This window comes from Anolis carolinensis, chromosome 2, assembly GCF_035594765.1.
Source record: "Anolis carolinensis isolate JA03-04 chromosome 2, rAnoCar3.1.pri, whole genome shotgun sequence".
Taxonomy (NCBI): Eukaryota; Metazoa; Chordata; class Lepidosauria; order Squamata; family Dactyloidae; genus Anolis; species Anolis carolinensis.
The window spans coordinates 234,270,252-234,289,204 of NC_085842.1; the positions used below are offsets into that span (position 1 = coordinate 234,270,252).

Genomic DNA, 18,953 nt, shown 5'->3' on the forward strand with positions numbered 1-18,953 from the left:
TGGTGGGCGTCATGCCACCGCTAAAAAGAGAACCGCACATCCAAACGCAGCTTGTTGCTTGGAAAGGACATCAAGCTTGTAGTGGGCAGTAAACATCAGGGAGGTAGCCCAGGTCGCTGCCCTGCAGACGTCCTCAAGTGATATGCTACTCACTCATGTGGGCCGCAGATGATGCCATAGCCCTCGTGGAGTGGTCCTTAATGGTGGCTGGAGGATCCTTCCCAGCCATCTGGTAAGCAAGACATATCATAGCCTTAATCCAGGCTGAGAGTCGCTGGGAGGAAACAGGGTGTTACACCCCCTAGGAGCGAGAGCACTGAAAACCAACACAGAGGCCAATAACCATATAATATCTTTATTAAAGCAAATAAAGTTCCAAAAGGAAATAAGCAGCAAAGTTGAATAAGCAATTGACCTTTCAGGAAAGATTAGAATTAGTCCAATAAGTGAAAGTCTTATGTCCGATATTAAAGTCCAAAGTCCAGAAACTGAAACACACTCAAACTCGGCTTGAGTATTGAGTGGGGAAAAGGAGCAAGGTGGCAAAGAAGAGTTCTCTGGAGTAAATGTCCAAAAGCAGGATTTCAGGGTAAGGCACGAACTGGATGTGCAGGAGCTGAAACGCAGTCCAAACTTGGGCAAGGAGGTCTACTCAAGAGTAAGCGCACCTTCAGGCTGCTTGGATTTCAAGAGCTGGAGACGATGATGCTTCTCAGTAAGAAGTAAAGTTGACACCGCACAGGAAAGTTCCCAGCGCAATACTTTTATTGCAGTTCATAAGCTCCCCCAAACCAGGTGCCTGACTCCCCAATTCTTCCTAAAAGAACTGAGCTTGCCATAGTCACAGCGCCAGGTGCCTGACTCCCTAATTCTTCCCAAGAGAACTAAGCTTAGCCATAGTCACCACTCTCCGCTAATCTGGCACTTCTCCTCAAGCTTTGTCTCTGCGATCTTTCTGTTTTCAAAAAGGCCCTGCAATCAAACACTAACCCGTCCAGAGAATCTGGGAGAGCCGGCACTGTTTCAAGGGCATCTTTAATTGGTGCTGGCTCAGCAATGTCAATAGAAGGCATCTGGAAAGGAGTTGAATCTTGCTGACTTGGAAGAAAACCAAAGTCTTCTTCGTCCTGGTCAGCAATAGTCACAGGGTCAGGGGCCAAAGGTGCCTGAGGCATCACACAGGGAGGCCTTTCCTGTCTGTCCTGTACTTTAAGAAAATCTTGGAGACTTCCTGATGGATGCCATCCTATCCAAATAGAAAGCAAGTGCCCTTCACACATCAAGCAAGTGAAGAGCACGCTCCAAATCCGTGGAGGGATTAGGGAAAAAAGCAGGCAAGACAATGTCCTGAGACAAATGAAAAAGCATAGGCACTTTGGGAAGAAAACTGATGCCAGTGCGTAAGACAACTTTATCTGCCTTATGTGGGGTTTGTCTGCTCAAAGAGCACACAACTCACCCGCCCTGCGGGCTGATGTAATTACAACCAGTAATGCAGTTTTCCATGACAGATAAACTAGCTCAGTGGAGTGTAGAGGCTCAAACGGTGGCCGCTGCAGAGCCGAGAGGACAAGGTCCAGCTGCCATGCTGGTGGCGAGGGCCTGACTTGTGGGTGGATATTCTGGTAGCCCCGCAAGAAGAGTTGGACAAGTGGATCTCAGAAGCAGGATGGAAGATTGACTCACTTCCGATAAGATGAGATGGCTGCCAAATAACATTTCATGGAGGAGTAGGCCTGCCCACTTGCTGTGAGAGATACCAAGAAGTCCAAGAGCAGCGGTGTCGAGGCGGACAGGGGATCTGCATCGGGTTGCTAGACAAAGGTGGTAAAGCGTTTCCACTTGGCAGCATGTGAAAACTTGGTGGAGTCACGATGGGCCGCATCCAAAACGGCAGTTCCAGCTGTTGATAGTTGCGGGGCCTGATGCGCCACATGGTCAGCCACAACTGGTGAAGGTCTGGATGGAGCATTTGTCCTGAGTGGGATGACAGGAGGTCTGACCTCCTGCTCAACCGGCTGAACTGGTTGTCGGACACGGAGAGGAGAAGAGCGAACCATGGCTGGCGAGGCCACCATGGGGCGACGAGGATGCAGTATGTGTAGTCTGCATGTATCTTCGTCACTACCCTGGTTAGAAGAGGGATTGGTGGAAACATGAAGAGGAGAGGCCCATGCCACGTGTACTGGAAGGCGTCTTCAAGACAACCTCATTGAGATCCTTGGGGAAGCCTGGCGCAATAGAGGTCGCATTTCGCGTTCTCCGGCGTCACGAACACATTGATGGTAGGATGTCCCCATCTGCGAAACAGGCGGGAGGTTCTCGTCAGGGTGTAGTGACCAATCGTGATTTACTGGCAGACGGCAGCTGAGCTGGTTGGCTAGAGTGTTTTCCTCTCCAGGCAGGTAAATCGCTGTCACGTAGATGTTTCTGGGAATGCACCATTCCCATATGTCCAAGGTGAGAAAAAGGAGCGAGCAAGAGTGGGTGCCTCCCTGTTTGTTGATATACCAGGCCACGGTGGTATTGTCCATCAGGACCTGGACCACTTGGCCTTGCAGAGAGAGTTCGAAGGCCTTGAGGGCTTTGAACACTGCCAACAGCTCTAGCCAGTTGATGTGGTTGGTGGCCTCCTGTGGAGACCAAAATCCCTGTGTGATGAATGACTTGGAGTGAGCAACCCAGCCGTGCAGGGAGGCATCAGTTGTGAGTTGCGCTGTTAGCTGACGTGGTCGGAAGGCCATGCCAGTGCACACATTGGAGTGGTGAAGCCACCAGTGAAGAGACGTTCTGACATGTCTCAGGACACTGAGGAATTTGTGAGGGTTGTGTCACAATGGATGGAAGACATGCAGAAACCAGGATTGAAGTAGTCTCAGTTTGAGACGTGCCAACGAAGTGACGAATGTCGTGGAGGCCATATGGCCGAGTAGTGGTTGGACATGGCTGGCCTGCACCCTTCAGTTGCGTAGTGTGTGGAGCAGCATGGAGTAAAGATCCTGGTAACGGACTTCCGGAAGGTAGGCACTGGAGACTGTCGAGTCCAGCATTGGTCTAATGAAACGAATACTCTGCGTGGGCTGCAGGTGTGATTTCATCTGGTTTACGACGAGTCCCAGATCCTTGAGGAGAGACGTCATACAGTAGAGTCTCACTTATCCAACATAAACGGGGCGGCAGAATGTTGGATAAGCAAATATGTTGGATAATAAGGAGGGATTAAGGAAAAACCTATTAAACATCAAATTAGGTTATGATTTTACAAATTAAGCACCAAAACATCATGTTATACAACAAATTTGACAGAAAAAGTAGTTCAATACGCAGTAATACTACGTAGTAATTACTGTATTTACGAATTTAGCACCAAAATATCACGATGTATCGAAAACATTGACTACAAAAATGCGTTGGATAATCCAGAACGTTGGATAAGTGAGTGTTGGATAAGTGAGACTCTACTGTACTTATATTCTCTAGAAGCCGCTCACGGTATGAGCAACCAAAAGCCAATCTTCAATGTAGTGGTACACCGTGATTCCCAGGAGTCAAAGATTCGCCACCACCACCGACATACATTTAGTGAACACCTGTGGTACAGTAGAGATCCTGAAAGGAAGGACCCTGAAGCAGAAGGCACGATCGCCTATCATGAAGGAGAGGCAAGGATGGTGCTGGGATGCAATGGCGATGTGGAAATACGCATCTTTCAGGTCAATGGTGGCGAACCATGCCCCACGAGGAAGAAGAGGAAGGATAGTGGAAAGCGTGACCATGCGGAAATGACGAGCTCAAATATATCTGTTGAGGCCTCTAAGGTCTAAGATGGGCCGCTGACCGCTATCTTACTTAGATACAAGAAAATATCTGGGGAAAAACGCTTTGGAAAACAAAGAAGGATGCAGAGGGACAATCGCTTCATTTTGTAACGAAGTAGAGACCTCTTCCAGGTGGGGCCATAGCCTTAAAGTGAGAGAGCTTGCTATAAGTTCCAAGCTACTGCGCATGCGCTGAAATTACTACCATATGTGCGATTTCACAGACACCATGAAGGAAAAACACTCCGTCCATTTTAAATAAATTTAACCTTCTCATGCATCTTATGTCACGTTTAATCCAGTAGCCAAGATGGATTTCAGCAAAAAGGTGGTGTTGGCCTTCAGAAGGAAGAAAGGATTCAACAACATCTGACAACATGATGGTTGCCAGTATATCCACTAGTGGAACTTGCAGTCGGAAAATATCTGGTTAGTTTTCACATTTCGTAACTAGAGACATGTTAGCTCTGCTGGTCACTTGTTTTCCCATGTATTCTAGATGCTCTCCATGGAATTACTAAGAAAAGGAACACTAAGAAGGAAGGAAGAGAGCTCTTAAATACTACCTTTGAAACTTGAAGTAGATTTAGTTCCATACATGTAGTTGATACATCTAGAACAAAAAGCAACCCAAAATCATGGTGATTTTCCTGAGTAGTGTGCCTTAAAATAGCCAAGCTAAGAAAATTCGTTGTGGGACACCCTCTTTCAATGATAGCTGTCCCTCTTCCATGAGGGGAAAAGGAAAGACTCATTCTGAAGAAGCCCACCCAACAATGAAAACTGCCTGCTTGGGAAAAAACAGAGGGGATGTTAGTTTCAGGCCTCACCATCACCCTTAGCTGGAAGTAGTACTGCTGAAGCAGAAGCAATGTAATGTTTATTTTCCACAACTATGGTTTCCCCAACTTGTTGTGAGGAAACAGCAGGGCTACAATGGAAGGCACAGGAAGTTATCTGAATTTTACAATGAGATGGCTGCAGAGCTAGATCGAAAGAGTACAAAGTTGAGAATGCTTCATCCCTACACATGGAATAATGTTTGACAATTTATCTTCCCGGGAATGTATCAATAGAGCACTTCTATCTATATATATAAAAGAGTGATGGAATCAGGGCACCGGACAAAACAACAAAACTACAGGCCCCCCAACCTCGAAATTTGACAACACAACCCATCATCCACGGCTCTAGGTTGATACAACAGAAAGAAAAGAAAAATAAAGTCCTAATTAGGGGGAAGGGAATAATTATTTTTATCCAATTGCTGCCAGTTAGAGGGCTAAGTTCCGCCCACTTGGTCTCCTAGCAACCTACTCAGCCCAGGGGACAGGCACAGTTAGGCCTCAGGCCTCTTCCATACTCCCTATAAGATTATCTGATTTTAACTAGATTATATGGCAGTGTAGACTCAAGGCCCTTCCACACAGCTATATCACCCACTTATAATCTTACTAGCTGTGCCCGGCCATGCGTTGCTGTGGCGTTGTCTGGTGGTGTTGGTGAGAACTTGTAGAGGTAGTGGTGGTATTGAATGTCTGTTGTAGGGTCTATGTCCCTGTGTAGTAGTGTATAGTTTTTATACATTGTCCATGTGTTGTGAATGCTTGGATTGTGTCCTGCTGCATAGTAGAAAGGGTTGGGCTGGATGGCCCTTAGGAGTCTCTGCAAACTCTTGGATTCTATGCTTCTATTATTATTATTATTTTTATTATTATTATTATTATTATTATTATTATTATTATTATCATCATCATCATCTTCTTCTTCTTCTTCTTCATCATCATTATTATGTAGAGGCTGGATGGCCATCTGTCAGGAGTGCTTGGATTGTGTCCTCCTGCATGGTAGAAGGAATACCACCACTACTCAACAATTTCTCACCAATACCACCAGACAACGCCACAGCAACGCGTGGCCGGGCACAGCTAGTTCCTTATAGAAGTGGTTTCCAGAATAGGGGTACTGTACTGGGATTTTGCAAACAATGTTGTTGCTGACCACTAATGCCCTGGGAAGTTGTCAGGAAATGTCAGCAATGAAATGATACAATAAATTGACAGATCAAATAGACAGCCCTTCAATCACTGAGGGAATATGTTGTCGCCTCAGTCCTAGTCCTTCCTTATAAATGTCTTCCAAAGATCACACTCAGTATAAGCTGTGAAACATTGTAGCAGGTTCATGTGATTTATGATGGGATGTAACAATTTCCATGTCAGGTGGCTCTACTTGTTTAGAACCTTTGCCAAAAACCATCCACTCTGAGACACTCTTCAATACTGGCTGCCGATCTCAAAACTGGATGTTGGGAAATCTAACTAGTTTAAACAGTATCAGGGTGAAAAAGAGAATCAACTCATCAAAAGAATGTCCTACTACAGGAATGTTATTCCTAAAACAGCATAATTTGTTACAAAGCTTATATGTAATAAGCATATGTGAAGAGGATCTAATATCTATTATCTAAAGAAATACTGTCCTGGAGAGGAATAGAAATTATCCTGGGATAATTGTGTTGTTGCTGCTGTTACATTCCTTCAAGTCGTTTCCGACTTATGAAATGACTTGAAAAGTGAAACTTCTCACAGGATTTTTCTAGTAAAATTAATTCAGTGTGGGTTTATCTTTGACTTCCCCTGAGGCTGAAAGGGTGTGACTTGCCCAAGGTCAACCAGTAGGTTTTCATGGTTGGACACTAGTTTGAATTCCAATGCTGTAGTGATACTCCAATGCTCAAATTACTACATTACTAAAATCACAAAATAGAAAATTTGCAAGGAATATTTGAAAGACCAATTCTTAACACAAGTGAAAGGGAAGAAGTCTCAAAGTTTAACCTTATGAATTTTCCATTGCACTCTAAAACACAAATACGTAAAGAGATTCAGAATTCAATGTTCTATGATGACTTATGTTATCAAAAACATATCTCGAAACTGTGGTTCATGTGCATATTATCATTATCAATCAGCTTTCAATAAATAAATAAATCCTAGTTATTAAGGTAGCAGAAGCAAAAATATCTGATACTGGTATGGAAGACTTTTGATAAAAGAAGGTTATAGACTACACTGACTACAGCAACTAAACCAATCTGCTGGGAAAGGGGGGGGGGCTGTAAGGGAGAATTGCATATACAAGATTGTTGTTCTGAATGGCATAAAAATGATTTTTTCCATGTTCTTCTCAGTTCCTGGGAATATTTATTTATTTATTTATTTACAGTATTTATATTCCGCCCTTCTCACCCCAAAGGGGACTCAGGGCGGATCACATTACACATATAAGGCAAACATTCAATGCCTCAACATAGAACAAAGACAAGACAAACGTGGGGCTCCGAGCTGGCCTCGAACTCATGACCTCTTGGTCAGAGTGATTTGTTGCAGCTGGCCGCAGCTGGTTGCTCAACAGCCTGCGCCACAGCCCGGCCCCAATACTGAAGATCTGAGCAGTAGGCTGGGAAGCTGCCACAATGCTATTTTCAATTCACTTGGTGCTGCTTACATTGTTCCTCTTCATTGCTATAAGCAAACAATATCAACTCACCAGGGGGTGGGGAAGTGAGAACCCATGGACCACAAGGTCTGAGGGCGTTGTTCTGTAAGCCCTGGCTCCCTTTTTACACCTCTACACAAAAAATGGGCCCAACTTAGCATCTTTATGGGAAAAGGCCAAGTCTACGTATTTGTTTGTTTAGCCATCTTTCTCACAACATGGGATTCAAAATGGTATATAAAAAGGCTAAAACAAACAGCTCTGAATGCTCATGAAGATGTTCAGGATGTCAACCCAACTCTCAATATTAAGTTTAGAAATACAAATAATCTTTTGGGAGGTACTCAAAGGAGTTGACAGATTAAGTGAATCACTATGTTCATTTCAGATAACACCCATAAAACTAGTGATCAAGCATGGGGATTTGTACAGCACAACAGACTAACACTCTAAATTATTAGTTTTTAAATTCCACAAGATTTTTTATATGGTGAATTGCCTAATTTTTAAAAATCTCAGCTGTAAAATTCCATGGTGATCGATCTGATGACAATAGCAGATTTCCTGCTGTGGCACTCCTGCTTGGATAATATTCAGTTTCATTCACTGTGAATGTATGTGCAAACTAACAATTTTATGCCAGTTTTCTCTATTGTTAACTTGTTTGTTCTTTGCCTGAAACTGTGGTACCCACTGGACTCTTTACTGTCCTTTAATTTAATTTAACATGTAGCAGCTCCTAATTTAACATTGTGCAGCGAGTTCAAGGATCTCCCAGTGAAAATATGATTTCACAAATCTCAAATGAGGCATTTCTTTAAGCTCATATAGCTCACTCTTCCACAGGCCAATATATGAACTCAGATGCTATAACAATATATACTTAAATGAAATGAATACTTCCCTAATGCAAATATCAATGTAAGCGAGATCAGAAACTAAGTACAGAATGATTGCCCTTTCTCCCTATTTCGGTAATTTGCTAGGCACTGGACTGGGATAGAGACAAGATTTTCTATGGTGTGTATATATAGAAGGAGCGTTAGGTCAGGCAGCCGCTCTGTTCATTCCCACTGCAGCTGAAGTCAAAGCCTTCTCCTGCCGAGCAAACTTTCATAGAAAGCGTAGTCATTACATTGTAAGAAGAGGTAGAGCAGCTAAGCAGCAGGATACTGCAGTTGATCACAGGATACCTTTCAAAGTCTAGCAGCTTTAATGGAGCCTAGCAAAGGCTATAAAGAAAGAGACCTCAAAGCTCACAATTTCAAACTTCAGATACACATTTATCTATAAATTGTGAGGTTAATGCCCTATGAGTAAATGTCTAAACGACAAAGCTGAACAAAGAGCCTGAACATAGGTGACTGATTTGCCAGTAAGTGGACAGTTGCTGTTTCATCTAGTATGGTGCACCAATCAATTTTGTAAGTACTTCAACTGAGATGGATCAAAGAAAACAGTATTTTCTTTTGCATATATAAACCAAACTAAGAGATGTAATTATCTCTGTGTTGTACATGCAAACAAGGGTAATAAGGGAAGCCCAGCAAGATAATAATAAAGTTACAGCATTCTTCCCCTACTAAAGTAAACATTACTATTGTCCAATACAGCCTACTACAGTATACAGTGGCGAAGTGCGTTAAAGCACTGAGCTGGAGACCAAAAGGTCCCAGGTTCAAACCCCGGGAGCGGTGTGAGAGGCCGCTGTTAGCTCCAGCTAACCTAGCAGTTTGAAAACATGTCAATGTGAGTAGATCAATAGGTACCGCTCCGGCGGGAAGGTAACGGCGCTCCATGCAGTCATGCCAGCCACATGACCTTGAAGATGTCTATGGACAACACCAACTCTTCGGCTTAGAAATGGAGATGAGCACCAACCCCCAGAGTCAGACATGACTGGACTTAACGTCAGGGGAAACCTTTACCTTTACCTTACAGTACATAATTTCAAGAGCAGAAGTCCTATAGGCAAATCCATTACTCCAGTTAAATCTTTTATTTTTGCCCCAGAATCGAGATATCAAAATAGGCTAATGTTTTAACTCCAGTAATAGTAAATAATTAACAATAAGGAATCTCAAGAATGTGCATTTATGTAACTGTCAGGAAGCATGTGAAATATGTCAGCAATAGTCATGTCCAAACCATATATCTCCAATGTACCATATGTGCTACTTCCCCTAGTCTGAGTTCTAATGACAAAAAATAGGTTTCAAAAATGTAATTCTATTTCACAGGCAGACTAAATAGTGTGACAAGTTTCTACTCAGCAACAACAATTCCCAGGAAAATAGAGTGCTACCACATAGGGCAATATGAATAGTGCAATGCAGGTTAAAGACACCTAGAAAAAAAACAAGTACAGTAGAGTCTCACTTATCCAACATAAACGGGCCGGCAGAACATTGGATGAGCGAATATGTTGGATAATATGGAAGGATTAAGGAAAAGCCTATTAAACATCAAATTAGGTTATGATTTTACAAATTAAGCACCAAAACATCATGTTTTACAACAAATTTGACAGAAAAAGTAGTTCAATACGCAGTAATGCTATGTAGTAATTACTGTATTTACAAATGTAGCACCAAAATATCACGATGTATTGAAAAAATTGACTACAAAAATGCATTGGATAATCCAGAATGTTGGATAAGTGAGACTCTACTGTACATAACTATACATTTTGTTGATCACCTCAAAAGCCCTTGTGGACTGAGAGACAATATAGAAATACTGTGCAGTTGACCCTTGCCATTTGTGGGTTTAACCTATACAGACTTGATGGAGTATTCACAGATTTGATTGATATAATCTTTCTAGGAATCTCTAGTTTTAGTTATTCTCTTATAACTATGAAAGTAGTTATAATGTACTATTATACTGCAAAGGCAATGATATTATTCCACAGTGAGTTACCAATGTAATTTCATTATAATCCTTGCTATCAGGTGGAAAGAGAATTACAGTTAATCTATTAATTTTAACTAGTTTCTTCCAAGTTCTTTATTGGTAGAGGAATCTTTCTGTTACTGTACTCATCCTGTTTGTTGTTCACATCAGCAACTGGGAGACTGGACTAAAAGAAAGATGTATAATCTTTAGTCTTTTAGATATTTTAAAGCACACACCCTACAAGCCCATACAATTGCCCATGCTGGCTCGGACTTCTGGGAGCTGAAGTTCAAAACATCTGGAAGGCCAACATTCCTCATAACTGGGTTAGACAGTGGAAGATATGTGGGTCCTTCTCTGATACATTAGAAGAATGTTACTTTTGTTAATGATTTAGAATAGAATACTTTCTACTTTATTTCCTAACATCATTTTAATTGACAATAGTGCTAAGAACAAAACATGTCAAGCAAACTTCTGAAAATAATCTGTTTTACAGATTTTTTTAGAAGCATCAAGACACAGAGCACCTTTGCAGTGTTGATTTGGGGAATATACTGATTTTGAGCATGACTGGGTTGCTTAATTATTTATCTTTAAGAGAATTTGTAGGCTAGTGCTGCAGCTTCTACAAGTGACTCTTGTACAGAATATCAAGTTACACAACTAAGCTCACAAACCTTAACCCACATACATGGTTTTTATGTTTTGAAATGAGTAAAACTGGATTAAAAGAAGTGATATGCAAGAAGAGCATGGCATCCCCTTGATTATTATTTCTTTTCTATGCACTACCATCCCATCCACCTTGTTTTATCATTACTAAGAATTAAATACTAATATTTAGTGAAGGCACATTTTTCTCTTATTTATTATGTTAGGAGTTTCAAATCCAAATAAATAATGTAAACACCTATTTGATTCAGTCTTGTAGGCAATATGTGGCCCTACGGGGTTTGATAGATACAATTTCCATCAGGCCTACCATAGGCAATTTTCTAGGATGATGGAAGCTGCAATCCATTAGGTCACACGCCATCCACTCTGCTCAAACACCTCTGCATTGAACCAGTATAATAAGGATGATAGCAGCTGACTCTATATCCCTGAACACATCCTGCCAGTTAATGATGTCCTCATGCTACAATACAGGATAAGATCAATGGGAAACAGATTTGCTGATCTGATTAGAGTACTCCATCCTAATCATATAGATCTGGATCTGAACATCAGAAGATGGGTATGGATGTATAGAAGGTAAGTTACAAGCAAGACACACTGGTGATGCTGCTCAACATCACGGATCACTTTTCTAAAAACATTTGCATTGCTAATCAAAACACCAGCAAAATAATGAATAATTCTTTCTTTGAAATGTCTAGACCGATACATTAATAGTTTTCACCATAATTTAGGAGAAATATATGGTAAGTCCATTTAAACATGAAAGTAAAATGGGTAAAATGGGTTAATATCTCAATTTTCAATATTTTTAACATGTTGTAGCTGAGGCAGTTTTTTACCATAGTTATAGAAATTATCAAGCAGACCATGGATGTCAAGTCTCATATATTTTGTTTCAAAGTTATCATTTTACAAGCAGCCCATATTTGAGGCTTATAATGGTACAATCTTTAAGTGTCTTGATAAAAGATGATTGTATGCCCCTTTATTGAATACTATCTTCATTACTGCATGATCTCCTCCAGAGATTAATATCCAGTTGTAGTCAGCAAAGGAGAAAGTTACTTCCATTCTGCAGATTTCAGCCTAGATGACAACACCTTCTCTGGAGTATTCATGCAGCAACAAAAACAGTTTCCCATTCAAGTTTGTGACTAAACGGTTTTGGAAAAATTGCAAGGGACTACATCCTCATTTTCCACCACTATATATTATTTTGGCATTTCTGCTGGGATGGTATAAGATCTCAGTTATTTACACCCATGTAAGCCCCAGAGGAAGGAACTCAAAAAAACATTCAGAGTATTCCTTGCATAGGAAAATCCTAGGAAAGTCATGAGGTCTCCATAAATCGACAAGCACACACACACACACATACACACAGAGTAGCCAGATTAGGATTAGCAGTACCATACATTGGTCATTTCTGTGTTTCACAAACCTCCCTGAGTGCCTCACATTTCCCTCACATTTCACATACAGTATTAATCCTGAACACGATGTGAAAAAAGCTCAGATAAAACCAAATCACAATGTTTCAAAGCAGTGGTTTTCAAGCTGTTGTCTGTGGACATGTGCAAAAATCTCTTTCTCTAGTCCCTGTCATTTGCATTGTATCCACCACTACAATAGCAACAGCATTCATGCACAGGAGACCTCCATGGTATCAACTATTGCAGTAGTTCTCAACCTGGGGGTTCCCAGGTGTTTTGGCCTACAACTACCAGAAATCTCAGCCAGTTTACCTGCTGTTACAATTTCTGGAAGTTGAAGGCCAAAACATCTGGGGACCCACAGGCTGAAAACCACTGCGCTATTGCATAGCAATGCTGTCATCCTGGTAACGGATTCAGTAATTGGCGATGTTTGGAAGGGATGTCGGGCAACAGTGCCAAGAGCAACCTCTTTCCCAATGGTGGACCTGATGCAAAGGCAGAGAGGGACAGGTAAGGTGAGCAAAGAGTGATACCAGCTGGAGAGGAGGCACCATTCACAGTATTAAAGTTCCTCAACATCAATTCTTATGACCCACAGGGGCACATTGCAGAATCATCTGGCTAAAGAAGGCAGAAATCAAATGCCAGAGGACTATCATTCCCATTATCCTCTAGCATAATGCCAAGGAACTACTGGAAGTTGAAGTCCAGAAATGTAACTTCCCCAAGTTTGCTTTAGGGTCGAAAGCATTTACTTATTTCTTGATTCTCTTGAAATTTGAAAACCCTTGATGCACTTTAGGGTTTAAAAAGTTTGAATTCTGTCTTGGTGGTCCATGACAATAAAATATATTTAAAGGGGGTCTGCGGTAAAGAAAAGGCTAAGAACCACTGTTCTAAAGCTTTAGCAGACTCCTGCTGACCTGTCAGACTTAACTCTAATTAAAAAGTGAAAGTTAGACCTCAAACTTTGTCAGTTTCAGGCATTTAGCCTCTCAAATTAATTGCTTATGTTACTAATCATATTGATGCTTTGTGACTTTCAGTGGAGACTGAGAACTCTCTGACCCAATGCTAATTAAAGATGTATGCTTTTAAAATAATGTCTCACAGAAGCCAAAAGGCACTATGATAGCCTGTATGAACAACAGACATCCTAAACAGTTTCTGTAATGTGAAAGGCATTAGGATGGATTTTCTACCAGCTCAAAATTATTTGACCCATGACTATATTCATTATCATGAGAACGTTCACAAGCTCCTTGTAAAAACATGGCATACATACCTAGTTTTGGCCATATCCAAATCTTTTTCTGTTAATTCAGTTTGTTTAATGCCCAGCTGAGATGCCAGATCATTGCATCGACCATGCAAGACTTCCATTTGTCCCCTCGCATCAGTTAAATCAGCTTCTAAATTCTGGAATACATACGTTACTCTATTAAAAAACAACAAATATTAATGTTGGTGCACATATACATATATACCTTATAGAAAGAAATTATAACAGCAGAATAACTAGTATTAGTATTAAGCTAAAAGAAATAAGAAAAGAATACCTTCTTACTTTAAACCCAATAAAATGAATTTATTTGGAATTGAGGTTCATTTTTTAAAAATATATAAATAGTAAAACAAAGTTATTACAATTAAAGAATTATAATATACAGCTTGGACAACTCAACCATAGATACTGTGCCCTGTAGTAATGCATATGATAATTGAGCAGTTGGGTTTCTCAACAACAGCACAGCAGCAATTGGTATTGTTACCGTTACATATACCTTGCTCTTTCCACAAAATTGGGGCTCAAGACAGCTCACAATTTAAATAAGTACAAAATAGCTACAAACAGGCAACAGGCAACATTAAAACAGAATGAAGGTAGTCACAATATTAGAACAAGTTAAAACATATACAGTAGAGTCTCACTTATCCAAGCCTCGCTTATCCAAGCCTCTGGATAATCCAAGCCATTTTTGTAGTCAAGGTTTTCAATATATCGTGATATTTTGGTGCTAAATTCGTAAATACAGTAATTACAACATAACATTGCTGCGTATTGAACTACTTTTTCTGTCAAATTTGTTGTATAATATGAAGTTTTGATGCTTAATTTGTAAAATCATAACCTAATTTGATGTTTAATAGGCTTTTCCTTAATCCCTCCTTATTATCCAAGATATTCGCTTATCCAAGCTTCTGCCGGCCCATTTAGCTTGAATAAGTGAGACTCTACTGTACTTTAAAAAGATTACAAACAGGTAAAATCATACAGCACACTCTAAATCTGTTTCTTTCAAAGCCTCCAGTTTTAAAAGCCTATGACAATAAAAATGTCATTGTCTACCAATGGAAGGGCAGCAATGAGGGGAAGAGAGTACCAGAGCCTAGGGGAAGCCACAGAGAAGACCTTATCTTGCTTCCCCCCAGTTGTGCTTATGAAGGTGGTGGGACTGAGAGAAGGGATTATCTTGATGATTTCAGGGCCCAGGTAGTCTCATGTTGGCAGATACAGTCATGCAGATAGACTAGACCTAAGCCTCACAGACGTTTATACATCATAACCATCATTCTGGGTTGTGACCAAAGACAGCCTGGCACAGGAGTATAAGTACGGGTACCCAAGCACAGTTAACACTCTGGCTGCAGCACTTTATACTAGTCAAAGTGTCTGAACAGTCCTCAAAAGCAGCTTCATGTAGAACATATTACAGTAATCCAAATGAGATGTTGCAAAGACATGAACCAACATGGCTAGATCAAGCATCTCAAGCAATGGGGAAAGCCTATTTGAGCCTTGAAGTATATCCAAACTCCAAGATTTCAAAAGGAAGTGCACAACCTGAATCCCTAGCCCCTGATCTGTCTTTTTATTGACCAGGACCACCTTCGTTTTATCTAGATTAATCTTTGAATTATTTGTTCTCTTCCAATCAATTACTGCCAGACACTGGTTTAGAACGAATGCAGCATCCCTGAAGATCAGTAGAAAGAAGAAATAGTTAACTGTTATTGGCATACTGGTGACATCAAAGTCCAAATTTTGGGACAGTCTCATGTAGATCTTGAATAACAAGAAATAGAACAGAGCCCTGAGGCATTCTACAGGTCAATGGCCAATGATCCAAACAGGACTCTTACTACCCTGTCTTTGGGACTTGTCCTTCCAGGAAGGATGACACACTTTGTAAACAGTGCCTCTAGCCACTGTTATAATCACCGAAGGGAAGATTACAATTTGTTAGAATCTTTTAAAAATATATTTTTGATTGGTAATATTGATAAATATGTATCTCTTAGAATATTGATATTTCTTATAAATGGTTTACTATTGCATTATGCTTTATCAACACATCTCTATTGGAAAAATAAAAAAGTTATATAACATGATAGCCTATGTTTAGTTTGTACACAATCAACTAGAATATTATTAAGTCAGAACAATCTGGATCTTAAATAACCCTAGATCCAACACAGAACAATTCAGTGACATATTCCTATAAACATGCATACACTAAGATCTATATGTATGTGGCACACTAATAAAATGGCAAAGAAGCAGTACATCTTTAATTAATGCTGCAAATATTTTAAGTAATATTATACCAGATAAGAACAGTTCATCATCAGTGAAATCTTCTAAAGGATAATAGGAAAAGTATTACGAAGTTTAGCCATAATTACAACATGGTGTGTACATGGCAACAATATAATATAATGAAACAAAACATTTCTATGAAAAAATTAGCTGGGAATAAGTCTCATTGATCTCTGTAGAACATGCTTCCAAAAGCGATCTGGCAAGCAGCTATGGGAAACAGAGAGCTTAACTGGATGGACCCCAGGGTCGGCTCCAGCAAGGGTCTTCTTATTATCTTGTGCACAGGATTTTTCTGCCAATAGCAGCAAGTTGGGAGGAGGGGGAATCCTGGAGTGACAGGAGTCTTTCCAGATATTTTTCTTTAAAAATACATGTTTATATTTGAATGAAATATCTTTTATTATTTAATGATTACATTTTAGGGTGGCTATTTGAAGTCAGTTTCCTGCTTTGCAACATCAATTTTTAAAAAGCTTTGGGTCTTAAGTGAAGGAATGTAAATGAATGTCAGTCCCCATTGGTAGTTATGAATATATAACTTGTTATTTAAAGAAAATAACATGTAGCATAAAGCCTGTGAGAAGCTGGTTCTGAAATCATATCCAGGAGCCTCGTCCTGCTCATACCTTTATTTTTGCATCGATGCCAGATTTCTCTATTCTCCACTGTGCCTCCCGCTTCCTCAGTTTCTCCAGGTCATTTAGCAGGTCAGCATAGCGTGTACTTAATCCCTCATTTTCCTCCTCCAGATTTTTTATAACCAGTCTGCTTTGCTCATCCTTTCTCAGTGCACACTCCTTAGTGTCCTGTAGAACAGTACCACAAGGGCCGATAAACAAAAACAAAAAGAAGGGGGAGAAGGGAGAAAAAAAAAGTGGGAACTAATCAGCAAATATAAACTGTGCAGTTTTACCCTCACAGCAGCTTCTTCTATATTTGATAGCCAAGGTCACCTGTGTACTTTTATTGGCCTCTTTCATGCAGGTGGAAGGGTCATATTTTTTAGCTGGATGACAGCTTTGATGAGTACACATTTGCAAAGAGCCCATTAATTGATCAAGCTGCCTTTGATGCTGTCCCCAGCTATTTTTGAGACCCACACAGACATATCCTCCCAGACCTCGGCTTTATCAATTAATAATGCCAGTCCCATCAGAATCTAATTACACGAAGCCACATCTTCACACTCCTACTTTCTTTGCTCCATTTCCATCATTAACTATTTATCAGAAAGTTATAAAGCATGGGTTCTCTACTTTAAAGCATCTTTCTCTGAATTTTGTGTGTGAGCGAGAACTGGAAGGTACAGTCAAGGGCCTAAGGCTATATTTCCTCTGAGCTTGTCACTTTCCATGCCACAAAGATGGATGCAGCTCAAAGAGCTACTTCAAAGCTGTGGCCATCTCAGTGCTATGTACAAGTCAATATACCTTAAGTTCCTGGATTTTATCTTTAAATTTCTGCTGTAAGATGTGGAGTTCACTCTTCAAGGCACTATTTTCTTCATCTACAGACATTTTTCTCTGAACCAGGTTGTTTATTTCTTCTTGATGTCCACATGTTTGCTAAGAAAAATGAACATTGTTCAAAAGAAAAAAAAACCATTTGAGTCAACTTCAAATCATATGAAGATTTCATTTTCCATGTAACAAATTGATTTAGTTGTACTTTGACTTCCATTGTTTCTGTGGTATTTTGATGAGATCATTTGTTTTATCATTATTTAACAAATTAATAAATAAGGCAAATATATTATTACGTTCCTGGTGCTATAAAATGTATCCCATCTTAACTGGGTAAAACTTAAAATTAGCACAAAAAAGGAATATTGCATTTTTATAAGCTTCTCGGCCTTTTGGCTAAGATCAAGAATAGTATCTGTTCTTATCAGTTTAATAATGTCACTAATTCTGATATGTTCACCATATCCCTAGTTACTGGTTGTTGTGGTTTGGTTTTGATACATTTTAATGATTTTTATACCCAGCTATTTTTAATTGTTTAATTAGATTGTTTTATGTATTATGCTTTTAATTGTGTTTTACTTAATATACTTTGTTATATGCCTTGGGCTTTGTCCTGTATGTAAGCCGCATATGTAAGCCGCCCTAGTCCCTTCGAGGAGATGGTGGCAGGATATAAAAATAAAATTATTATTGTTATTATTTGAATTCAATAATACCAGGTTTCAAAAATGATAACTTTGAAAAAATTATCCCATGAAAATAACATCATGAAAAATTAGTGGTTTTGAATTTACCTAAGTTTACAATGATAAAACACTGTCTTGTGAAGTTCACAATATGTCTTTACTTGCAAAAGATAGTTTGCATCATCTGACAGATTAATAAACACAATCTTTTTCCTACTCCCCCTTCTTCTACCAATTACCATTAACTAACCCTTTATGTCATCACATAACCATTTCAAATCTTCATTAGTTAGATAAATATTAATTATTAGTGGTTATGTCAGTGGTAGATACAGTACTGCATTACAGTTGCCACAAGCTATGGAATGAAAAGAGGAAAATGTCATGAAAGAAAGGGATCCTATGAGCTTTGAGAGGCTTTCAGAAAATATGTAAATTTCTTGAATTTCCAAACAAATCATAATACTTTGAAGAGAGATATTGTGTCTGAAAACTAATCCTTACACTATGATTTGGGACAAAATGATGATCAAGATTTTTCTAGAAGCAGTCACTTTTTAGAAGTTGTTTCTAGAACCAATGCTTTAGGGATATCTGATACATTTATTAAAATAATTTATTTATTGTCTTTCAGCCTACCAGGGCTTCTGAGGCACTACATATGAGATTAAAAACAGATAAAATACTATTCAGTGACAACTGAAAACAATTTTTATAAATAGTTTTCACATAAAGCACAAACTCAACTCAAAGGCTGTACAAAACAATATAATCTTGGCCACCTGCTGCCATGTATTGGGTATGTAGCCATCTTGAGTTCCCTTGAGAAACAACATTTAGCACTGAAGAGACACAACTGC

General features: G+C 39.7%; 1 protein-coding gene and 1 pseudogene across 7 annotated transcripts in view; one reads left to right on the plus strand and one right to left on the minus strand.

Annotated features, from left to right (window-relative positions):
• cntln (centlein) overlaps nt 1–18,953 on the minus strand; it is a 256,558-nt gene that overhangs the window by 161,715 nt on the left and 75,890 nt on the right. For 6 of the 7 annotated variants that reach the window (XM_062971885.1, XM_062971887.1, XM_008103175.3 and 3 more), the window contains 3 exons: nt 17,372–17,506; nt 16,568–16,747; nt 13,623–13,756 (listed from right to left, as the gene is read on the minus strand). In XM_062971885.1, the coding sequence (XP_062827955.1) occupies nt 13,623–13,756; nt 16,568–16,747; nt 17,372–17,506 (449 nt within the window). Of the gene's footprint in view, nt 1–13,622; nt 13,776–16,567; nt 16,748–17,371; nt 17,507–18,953 lie in introns of those variants that run through there. The other variant, XM_008103177.3, reaches the window with a different exon arrangement.
• On the plus strand, nt 17,781–17,929 carry LOC134297209 (U2 spliceosomal RNA; annotated as a pseudogene).